At 45.7% G+C, this 11,895-nt stretch overlaps 1 protein-coding gene across 1 annotated transcript; it reads left to right on the top strand.

Annotated features, from left to right (window-relative positions):
• Nucleotides 1-938: 938 nt before the first annotated feature.
• Nucleotides 939-4,158, top strand: LOC101351672 (microtubule-associated proteins 1A/1B light chain 3C). Its single transcript, XM_012555438.1, has 4 exons — nt 939-996; nt 1,105-1,160; nt 1,331-1,437; nt 3,996-4,158. The coding sequence occupies exons 1-4, from the start codon at nt 939-941 to the stop codon at nt 4,156-4,158; spliced, it is 384 nt and encodes a 127-aa protein (XP_012410892.1).
• The last annotated feature ends 7,737 nt before the right edge of the window (nt 4,159-11,895 follow it).

The following is an 11,895-nucleotide window of genomic DNA, read 5'->3' as shown; positions in this document are numbered from 1 at the left end:
CTAAAGCCCTGATATGCCCTCCATTTGATTCACCCAGCAAACGCGGGCAACCTACAGTCACCTTGCTCTTCATAACTCTTTCTTCATTTGAAGACTTTTCATTGCTGAGTGGCCCCACCTGGAGGCCATGGAATATACCAATAGAAATGAAGGCAAAGTAAACCTGCTGTTCACTTGGAACCTAAAGGTCTACTCCAATGGGCCTAGGTATCAGGACTCAACCACTGAACTCTAGAACTAGAACTATGTCTTGCCTCTTATTAGTTGTTCGATCCTGGAAATCAGTTAACTTCGATTGCCTCAGTTTCTTATCTCTTAATAAGGGATCTTGGGGGTAATGACTGTTCTTCCTTCCCTCCTTTATTGTTGAAACGACAGCCTATATTGGAAAACTGTAACAAATCTAGGTTTTAATCCCAACTGCCTCTCTTGCTAGCTGTGTGGCCTTGGGTAAATTACTTAACCTTTCTGAGTCCAGGTTTCTTCTTGTGAAAAATGGCAAGGACTGTTGGGATAATTATGCAGTATATTTTAGGGTAAGGCAGATCTGTTCTGGAATTCCCTCACGAAGGTTCATTACTAAAGTACTCTGCAGAGCTCCTCAGCCAAGACCTGGGCTGTTCCAGTGTGTGGCTAATGATTTTATTGTGAGCTCTAATTTCTTTAGCAAAGACACATTTGTAACTGGCAGTGAGCAGAGTGGCTTCCTCTGACTAACAGGCAGGTGGCTATTCCATTTCCCCCTCAGACCTGACTGCCTTCTGCCCGGGGATAGGGGTGGGGGGAAGAGAGCGGGGAGAGGCCTGATGTCACCAGCCCTACATAAGGGCCTCCTTCAGCTCCTGCAGGCAGTTTGGAAGCAGCTGGAGGAAGGAGTTAGGTCCCCGTTACAGGCTTTTGGCTTTTGAAGTCAGACACAGACACAGCTGTTGAGTGAAATGCAGCCTCCCCAGAAAAGCCCAAGCCTCAGACCTTTCAAGCAGAGGAAGAGCTTAGGTAAGGCCCTTGGGGCTCCTTCCTGGGTTTTGGCCCCTGAGAGAGGGGAGGAGAGACACAGACCTCCCTTACAGGCCTGACTATTCATTTGTACTTGTATTTTCACAGCAACCAGAAGAGAGGAAGTGGCTGGAATCCGGGCAAAGTTCCCAAGCAAGATCCCGGTAAGACTCCAGGGTGCTTACTCTCCTTGGGGCCTGCAGACCTGGTCTCTGGGAAAACAAAGCCCACCCAACAGCCTTCTCTGTGTCCCAAGTTCCTAAGGCGCAGAGCAGCCTGAGCCACGTTCTCAGGCTCTTGTTCCAGAGGAGACTCACGCTGACACTCTTGGCAGGTGATAGTGGAGCGCTGCCCCCGCGAGAAGCTCCTGCCCGCGCTGGACAAAACCAAGTTCCTGGTCCCGCAGGAGCTGACCATGACCCAGTTCCTCGGCCTCCTTCGGTAGGTGGGAAAGCACAGGGTGGGGTGGGGGGGCTTGTTGTGTGCACCTGGGCTGCTTCCACTTTGTTTGTTATATTTGTTTGGGGGATGGGGGTATACAAGGGGAAGAGAGGGAGGAAGTTGTCTTGTGACTCACCTTTTAGATTCTGTAGTATCCCAAAAAGATATTCTTAGAATTAAACTATTTTAAACAGGTGGGGAGAACCCCTTAGATAACAAATCTAAAGGGAGTAATAACTCTCAAAATTTCTAAGACTTTTCCAAAGTAATCTTGGCTCTGAAACAAGTCCGAAAGGTCCTTTCTTTTAGATAACTGTTCTAAACTCAGATTGTGCTTTGCCAGTAGATAGGATACTTTTTAAAGTGTGTGTACCTGGGAGGTAGGGGACATCCTCCAAAGGCAAACACTCCCTACACTGCTCCAAAAAACCCAAACCAAACCAGTTACTGTCGAGTCAACCCCAACCCATGGAGACCCCATGTGTGTCAGAGTAGAATTGTGCTCCATAGTGTTTTCAATGGCTGATTATTGGAAGTAGATCACCAGGCCTTTCTTCCAAGGCACTTTGGGGTAGACTCAAACCTCCAACCTTTCAGTTAGCAACCAAGAGAGTGTTAACCATTGCACTACCCAGGGACTCCCCTACACTGCTTAGATGACTGCAAAGAGGGGCAAGGCTTCCCCAATACACACTCCTCCCCTTGGGTTGAGGCAGAGGCACAGCAGAGGAACTTTGTAAAGTGGAAGAGGGTTAAGTGGTGTCACCTACCACACGGCATCAGTGAAAATGATCTGGAAATAAGTAAACAGGAGCCAGTGGGTAATTCTCCCAGGACTGAAAAGCCTGCTAGGCTGGCCCTTGGAGGCTGGACAGCGTTGCAGGCTGATCCTTCAGGAAATTCACTGTGTATATGTTTCTTCGTTTTCTTTTGTTTTAATGACTTATTGAAGAACATTTTGATTTCCTGTCCTTAGGGAAGTTTATGTGTTAAAGTTAGTCCAGTGTGAGTGGGAGGTGGCTAAGGGAGAAGGAAAGCCAGGATTAGATCCCAACATGTGAGTGTATCATTGGTGACCCCACCCCCACCCCAAGAAAACAAACTTTGAGTTCTAATAGCCATTCTTTTTCCTCCTCCCAGTAAGGGGTCCTCCTATCTTTACCACCACCCCTGACCAACATCCCCATCTCACCACCGGAAGCTCCACAGCATTTATTGAGCATCAACTATCTGGGCTCTGGGGATACAGCAATAAACAGAATAGACAAAGCCCCTGTCCACACCTTTCAAGTCGCAGCCTTTACACTGTGGGGACTCCAACCCTCATAAAATGAGAACCTGGCAAAAGACAGGCATGGAGGTGCAGTCTCTGGGCATAAGAGCAATTACCTGCAGAGCTGATTGCAACCCCCAACTCCAGCTCCACCCATTCCCACTGTTCTTTTTTACCCAAACACAGTCTTAAAATTGTAAAAGCTAAAACCTTTGGGGGTAATTTCGTGAGGGATTATCTCACTATAAAATTAACCAGGTTTTGAAATCCACCCCCAGCCACCCTCTCTCCCGACTGCTGCACTCACTCAGCCCATCAGAAGCATTAAAGCTCTGAGATTTGGAGTGGGCTGGCTGTGCCAGCCTAACAAATTACAGCAAATTAGAATATGCTTCCAGCGAGACTTAAGCCCTTACCTTACCATCGATTCCTAGGAGGACTCGGGATGCATGTTGACCTTGACGTTTGAAGCAAGTCCAGTTGAACTTCGCTGCTTCTCTATCTTATTAATGTGGGAGGAGAAAGGACAGGTGAGGAAAGCACACACTTTTAGGCAGTAGATCCCTTCCAAACGTCTTCCAAGGCTGTTGAACTGTGATATAGTTCATCACCTTCGTATCGCTAGGGACATTTTTAATTTCACAGCAAAACCAGTAACCAGTTGCTGTTGAGTCGATTCTGACTCATGGCGCCCCCATGTGTTTCACAGTGGAACTGTGCTCCATCGAGTTTTCATGACTGTGACCTTTCAGAAGCGGATCACCAGGCCTTATTTCCCAGGTGCCTTGGGTGGGTTCAAACCCCCAGCTTTTTGGTTAGTAGCCCAGCACTTAACCATTTGTGCCACCCAGTGACTCCAGCTTCATAGCAAGCAGTGGGTTATTGCTTAGCATTTTTGTGTTGGCATGTCTCCTAGTGAATGATGGGATAACCTCAGCCCTTTGGTCATCTTGGAAGCCTCTACAGTATCTTAAATCTCCAGGGAAGGAGTATGGACATCTTGAGCATCACGACCCTGAAGATTGCTGGGCTGCTTCCCAGATCAACTGAGTCAGAATCTCTTGGGGTAGCAGCCAGGAATCTGCATTTTCGACAAGCCCCTTCTAGATAATTCTAGTGCACACTGAAGCTTGAAGACCACTGCCTCTAGATTGCGGAAGATAGGGCATATCATTTTGCAGGGAAATACATTTACGTTGGTCAAACTGAGGTAAAGCTATGGGTCAGGGACCCATTCCCTGCCAGATTAACTTCTTTCCTTTCTGCAATCTCCCCCGAAACCCAGGAGCCGCATGGTGCTGAGGGCCACTGAAGCCTTTTACCTGCTGGTGAACAATAAGAGCCTGGCCAGCATGAGCGTGACCATGGCAGAGGTCTACAGGGACTACAAGGATGAGGATGGCTTCGTGTACATGACCTATGCCTCCCAGGAGATGTTTGGCTGCTGAGGGTCGGCAGCCCCCAGGGATGGGAGCAGCCTCAGTGACAGAGCCTGCAGTCCTCTCTAGCCCGAGTCACCATGAACTTGTCTTCTAACCGATGGTCAGACGCTGGCAGAAGGGAGGGTTTCCTCCCATGTGTACTTGGGAGAGGCCCAGGGATGCCCTGGGGCGATCGGCACCTCCAATGACAGTGAGGACCTGGTCTTTCCTGTTCGCTGTTTTGGGCGCCATGCTCTTGTGTTCCCTCTCTAAGTAACATTCACCATGTTCTCAGAAGTTCTGTCAATAGCAACTCTTTTTCTGAATAAGAAATAGTTAACGTATGCGATGGTTTTCTCCGATAACTAGAGTCATATTTTAAGTGTATCTTCTATGGTGAAGGCGGGCAGGGCCCTGGGGAGCTGATTTCACTGCTTGTGTGTGGACAGAAGTCACTTCTCTGACTCAGGCTATAGAGACCCTCTGGCCTGTGGACAGGTCTCGGCGGAACCAAGTAAAGCCCGTGCACCACGCTGTCTAAGAGCCACCCTTATCTGTTTCACTAAAGAGACCATTGTTACATTTCCAGCATTCACTCTACCTGGTTATTTCCTCTTATATCCCTTTCTACATAACTCCTACATAGTTATGCCAAAGTTGTGATATCGCGTTATAAAGTCATTTAAACAGTTTGAGTGTTTACTATGTGCCAGGCATTATTCTAAGCTCTCTGCGTGTGTTAGCGCCTCATCACCACTCTCTGTGGTTAACTACTGGGATCGTCATTTTACAGATGAGGAAACTGAGGCCCCGGAAGGTCAAGAATATTTACCACATTCACACAACACAGTCTACTGGGATTTGAGATCAGGGAGTCTGGCTTTACCTCTAACCCGCTGCTAAGCTCCCTAAGATAAAGTTGCTCTGCTCAACAAGTACCTATTAGGTACTTCTGCTACAGAGCTGAGTTAGAGTCTAAACTAAGGAGGGCAGTAAAGTGCAGTGAATGCAACAATGTGGGGCATTTGGTTCATCGGCAGCACAAAAAGAGTAGAGCTTCAACTATGCTTGCAAGGTGAGGGCCAGGGAGGGCTTCACAGGGGCATTCTGCTGGAGCTGGGTTTTGAAGCACTGATAAAAGTTTGTCTAGGAAGGAACTTATTTATATTTAGCCAACATTTATTGAGCATTTATTGTACAAAAAACCAAAAAAACCAAACCCATTGCCGTCGAGTTGATTCCGACTCATAGCAACCCTATAGGACAGAGTAGAACTGCCCCATAGGGTTTCCAAGGAGTGGCTGATAGATTCAAACTGCCAGCCGTTTGGTTAGTAGGCATAGCTCGCACCATGAGGGCTCTGATTTAGTGTATCCTAGGTGCTAGTCTAGGCCTTGGAAATTAACAGCGACACTGAACAAGACATACAAAAAGTCCCAGCCTTCATGGGGCTCACTTTAATTCTACTGAGGAGAAGAAAGACGATATTCAAGATTCTTGTAAGTGCAATAAAGGAGAGAAAAAAAGAGAGAGATTGGCTGGCAGGTGGAATCCTTTATTTAGAGCAGAGAGAACTTCTCGGAGGGAGTAACATGCATTTGGACCAAAATGATGAAAAGGAGCCAGCAGAGGGGGGAAGGTTGAGTATGAAGGTCCTAAGGTGGAAACCCTGGTGACTTAGTGGTTAAGAGCTATGGCTGCCAACCAAAAGGTCAGCAGTTCGAATCCACCAGGTGCTCCTTAGAAACCCTATGGGGCAGTTCTACTCTGTCCTATAGGGTAGCTAATTGGAATCAATGGGAATGCATTTTTTTTGTTTGTTTAAGGTCAGGAAAAAAAAAAAAACCCATTGCCATGGAGTCGATTCTGACTCATAGTGACCCTATAGTGGCTAAGTGGTTAAGAACTATGGCTGGAACTCAAAATATTGGCAGTTCGAATCCACATGAAGTGGTTAAGAGCTACGGCTGCAACCCAAAAGGCTGGCAGTTCGAATCCACCAGCTGCTCCTTGGAAACCCTATGGGGCAGTTCTACTCTGTCTTATAGGATTGCTATGAGTCGGAAGCAACTTGACAGTAATGGTTGTTGTTAAGGTCAGAAAACGAAGCCCTAGTGGTGCAGTGGTTAAGAAAAGGCTGCTAACCCAAAGGTTAGCACCAGCTGCTCTGTGGGAGAAAGATGTGGCAGTCTGCTTCCATAAAGATTTACAGCCTTGGAAATCCTATGGGGCAGTTCTACTGTTCTATAAGGTCCTTATAGTCAGAATTGACTCAACGGCAGCGGGTTTGGGTTTTGGTTTTAAGGTGAGAAAGGAATCCCTGGGAGACTGAAGAATACCAAAGACACAAGGGAAAGATTAGTCCAGAGGACTAAAGGACTACAACTACTGCAGCCTCCACCAGACTGAGTCCAGCACAAACAGATGGTTCCTGGCTACCACCATCGACTATTCTGACAAGCATCACAATAGGAGGTCCTGGACAGAGCTGGAGAAAAATGTAGAACAAATTTCTAACTCACAAAAAAAAAAACAAAAAACAAAAACCAGACTTACTGATCTGACAGAGACTGGAGAAACCCCAAGAGTATGGCCCCTGGGCACCCTTATAGCTCCCTAATGAAGTCACTACTGACGGTCACCCTTCAGCCAAAGATTAGACAGGTCCATAAAACAAAATGAGACTAAATGGGTACACCAGCCCAAGGGCAAGGACGAGAAGGCAGGAGGGGACAGGAAAACTGGTAATGGGGAATGTAAGGTCGAGAAGGGGAGACAGTTGACATGTTATGGGGTTGGCAACCAACGTCACAAAACAGTAAGTGTATTAATTGTTTAATGAGAAACTAATTTGCTCTATATACCTTCATCTAAAGCACAATAAAAAAAAAAAAAGAAAGGAATCCCCGGGTGGTGCAAACAGTTAACGTGCTCAGCTGCTAAAAGTGTGGAGGTTCAAGTCCACTCAGAGGAACCTCCTCAGAAGAAAGGCCTCCTGAAAAATCAGCAATTGAAAACTCTACAGAGTACAGTTCTACTCTGACACACGTGGAGTCGCCAAGAGTCGGATTGTCTCAATGGCAACTTGTTAAGGTGAGAAAAGGCCTGAAGAGTTCTAGAAACAAAGGTTTCTAGAGTGGGTGGAGCTGAACCAGTGGGCGGGAAGGATGAGGTAAGTGGGACCAGATCTGCAGGGCTTGTAAATTTTGTTAAGGTGTTTGGGTTTTATTTCAAAGTCTGAGGGGAAAAGAAGGGGGAAGCATTCTAATTGGAAAGAGAGAAGGCATTTGTTGAAGAAAGTGAAGCTCAGAGAAGTTGTGATCTTCCTAAGGCCCCCCAGCAGGGCTGGGCCTGGCTTGTACCCTCACTCAGCTCACTGTCTGGAGGTCTGCTGTCCCTGCTCCTGGCAGCTTTGCATCCCTCCCAGGCGGTGAGGCTGCCCTCTCCTGCCCAGCTGTGTGGTTGTGCTTCCCTCTCTGGCTGCCCAGCCCTAGTCAGTTCCTCTATCACTCATCCTTCGAGTCATCTTTGTCATATACCTAGTAAAGACATTGTTTCCCAGATTTGTTCTCTAGACATATCCTTGATGCTTCATCTCAATCAATGAATACTCTTCCCAAGTAAATCTACTTCCTAGTATTGACTCTGAACTTGATGAAGGGTGTTTATCCTTGGGCATTCATCTGGATACTTAATTGCCCATGCCCAGCACAGGTCTTCTAGCTCTCAGCCTTCTCCACATCCTTAGTCTCTGTTGAATCGCGGTATCAAAGACTGTCCATCATTCTCCAAGTACAGAGAGCCCTGGTTTTGTAACTGAGTGGGTATTGTGTTGTGTTTGGTCACCAAGATCCTTCCTGATGTAACTTCCTCTCATATGTTAACCTCTCTGGCTGGAGTGTGATGCATCGGCGAACTTGCTTATGGTGAATGAGCATTGCTTGGTTTCCTGTTGCTGTATGACAAGCCAGCCATAACTTAGTGGTATAAAACAACCACCATTTTATTATGCTCATGGATTCCCTGGGTCAGGAACTAGGAACATGCACAGTGGCAATAGCTTATCTCTGCTCCACGATACCTGGGGACTCAGCTGGGAGTGATTTGAACAGCTGGAGTGTGGGATCATCAGGAGGCGTCTTCGTACATGTCTGGCACCTGGACTGGATGACTCAGGCTGAGCTCAGCTGGGGCTGTGGACTGGCGCGGATCCACAGGGCTGCTCACAGTGAGACGGCGGGTTTCTGCAGGGAGCATCCTTCCAAGAAGCAGCTGGAGAGCCTGTGATCCAAGAGACCAAGACAGAAGCTGACCTGTCCAATAGTGATGAATTTCAATGGTTTTTAGTCTGGATTTCTCTAACTTTTTTTTTTTTCAGCATCTATTCAGGTACTTAAACTTATTCTGTTGATTTGTAGGAGCTCAAATAGTTAAGCAGTAACCTCTTTGTGTGTCATAGGTCTTGATCTTATTTATGGCAGATTTTTCCCACGTAGACATTTTATATGTGATTGTTTTTTTCTTGTGGCTTCAGAGGTTCGTGTTCTGATTAGAAAGACTCAACTCCAAGATTATAAAAATATATGCCTATCCTGTGATTATTTCTAGCACTATGGTTTCATGATTTTACACTTTAGTATTTGAACCAAACAGTATTTATTTTGATAATAGAAGTGAATAAAGTATCTAGGTTCCATTTTCTCCAAATGCCTAATCAGTTGTCAAGAGTACACTTACAGAACAATGTCTGTTGGCACTTGAATTTGCTGTGATTGTGTGTCCATGTCTTATCACCATAATAACCCCAAAAGCTCCTTAATAACATGGACTGTGACTTTTCTGTGTTCCTCATTATGCCCACGTTTTCAGTGTTTAATTAAGACTTGGTGATAAATTAGAAAACCTGCATTGTCAACTTCAGAGGGAGAAAACAGAACTATTAGATGAGTGTTGAGTTGTTTTCACTGATTAGTTCAAGGAGGGAAACATTTGTTTCTGTGCATATAGTGGCTCCCCAGAAGAAACAGTTGGCAATCCGCTCACGTAAAGATTGCAGCCTATGTGGCCTGGGGACCATGGTTTCGTGGACATCTAGGTCAATTGGCATAACAAAGTTTATTAAGAAAATGTTCTGCATCCCACTTTGGTGAGTGACATCTGGGGTCTTAAAAGCTAGCGAGCTGCTATCTAAGATGCATCAATTGGCCCCAATCCACTTACAGCAAAGGAGAATGAAGAACACCAAAGACGCAAGGAAAATATTAACCCAAGAGACACAAAGGGCCACATAAACCAGAGACTCCATCAACCTGAGACAGAAGAACTAGACGGTGCCCAGTTACCACCAATAACTGCCCTGACAGAGAACAAGACAGACAGTCCCTGACGAAGCAGGAGAAAAGTGTGATGCAGAACTCATATTCACATAAAAAGACCAGACTTAATGGTTTGAGACTGGAGGGACCCTGGAAGACATGGCCCCTGGACTCTGTTAGCCCAAAACTAAAACCATTCCTGAAGCCCACTCTTCAGACAAAGATGGGGCTGGACTATAAAACATAAAATAATACTTGTAAAGAGTGTGCTTCTTAGTTCAAGCAGATACACGAGACTAACTGGGCGGCTCCTGTCTGGAGGCAAGACGAGAAGGCAGAAAGGGACAGGAGCTGGCTGGATGGACACAGGAAACCTGGGGTGGAAAGCGGGAGTGTGCTGTCATAGGGATTGCAACTAGCGTCACATAACAATATGTGTGTAAATTTTTGTGTGAGAAATTAACCTGAATTGTAAACTTTCACCTAAAGCACAATTAAAAAAAAAAAAAAGATTGTGGCTTTGAAAACTCTATGGGGCAGTTCTACTCTGTCACATGGGGTCACTATGAGTTGAAGATCAACTTGATGGCACCTAACAACAACAACAGTAGTGCTTTAAGGAGTTTCTGAGTGGCACAAACAGTTAAGCTTTCAGCTACTTACCAAAAGGTTGGAGGTTCAAGTCCACCCAGAGGCACCTCAGAAATGTTATCCGAATAAGGTCCGTGCCCTGGAGCAGTCAAGCCAATGAAACATACTCCAAGTCAGAAAGAGTGAGAAAGTTTTAATTCAGGAAGTGTGCACTACCAGGGACCCAACAGCAAGGCAGGCTGTCTTTAGGGAGTCCCAAAAGGCATTTTTACATTAGAGCTTATACATGACTTTTACAAAGGTTAGAAGTGTTGTTATTCATTCCAAGGTAATTACAGAGACTCTTTATCATACTAAAGAGATAGGGAACCGGACATTTCCTTATCAGGCTAAAGACGTACGTCTCTGATATCTGGGCTCTAATCTTCCTATGGGGGATGTTAAGTCATAAAACGGAGTCATTAACAAAGGTATGCACAAAACAAAGCCATTAATGAAGGTATGCGAGAAGGGAGAAGGCAAAGAAAGAAGAAAAAAGAAACTTACAGGTTCATCATCGCGTTTATGTCAAGCTCTCAGTTGCCCATTTTGAAAAGGAGAAAACATGCTGAACAGGGTCACAGAAGAAATGTCTGGTAATCTACTTCCAAAAAATCCGCCATTGAAAACCCCGTGGAGCACAGTTCTACTCTGACACACACGGGGTCACCATGAGTCAGAATCAAAAAGCAACAACTGGTTTTAGCAGTGCATTAGTCACACACTCCCCATCCCATAAATCAAAAGGTCTGATAGAAAACGAGTTGCTTATGTACAGCTAACCTGGGATCTATAGCTGACCCCAGATTCACTTGCTTGCCTAGACCAGAAGTCAGGAAACTAGAGCCTATGACCTTGTGGCCTGGGGCCTATTTTTGTAAATAAAGTATGATTGGAACACAGCCACATCCATTTGTTTACTATTCTCTCTGGCTGTTTTGTGCTGCAAATGCAGAGTTGAGTAGTTGCAACAAAAACCCTTAGACTTGCAAAGCCTAAAATATTTACTATTTGGCCCTTTAAGAAAAAGTTCCCTGGCACCTGCTGTAAAAAAAAAAAAAAGGTGTCACTGAATCGATCAGGACTCATGACAGCCCCATGTGTGTCAGAGTAGAACTGTGCTCTGTAGGGTTTTCAATGGCTGATAGTTCAGAAGTAGATTGCCAGGACTTTCTTCTTAGTCATCCTTGGGTGGACTCAAACCTTCAAAGTTTTGATTAGCAGCCGAGCACATTAACTGTTTGTACCGCTCCTGCTTTAGGTTTACAGTAATTGTCTAGCATCAAGATATCCTGGGGAATAAGTCGTACTGGAAAGATAGCAGTTGAAGGTAAAAAGAAAAGCATTTTAAAACCTGCTGGCCTGTTACTGATCTTACATTACCACATCCTTGACTGGAGGAGTTTAATACATGGCACACTGGTTAAGCACTCGACTGCTAACTGAAAGGTTGGCAGTTGGAGTCAACCAGCCCTTCCACGGTAGAAAGATGCAGCAGGCAGTCTGCTTCCATAAAGATTACAGCCTTGGAAACCCTATGGGGCACTTCTACTCTGTCCTGTAGAGTTGCTATGAGTCGGAATTGACGCGACGGCAACAGGTTTTTGGTTTTAAGGACCCCCGATGGTGCAGTTGTTAAGCGCTCAGCTGCTAACCAAAAGGTTGGCAGTTTGAACCCACCAGCATTCCGCAAGAGAAAGATATAGCAGTCAGCTCTGACCAGGATCACAACAGAGGGTTCTGGACAGAGCTGGAGAAAGACGTAGAACAAAATTCTAACTCACAAAAAAGGACCAGATTTACTGGCCTAAAGGAGACT

This window comes from Trichechus manatus, unplaced genomic scaffold, assembly GCF_000243295.1.
Source record: "Trichechus manatus latirostris isolate Lorelei unplaced genomic scaffold, TriManLat1.0 scaffold00039, whole genome shotgun sequence".
Lineage (NCBI taxonomy): Eukaryota > Metazoa > Chordata > Mammalia > Sirenia > Trichechidae > Trichechus > Trichechus manatus.
This window is presented reverse-complemented; position numbering and strand designations above follow the sequence as displayed.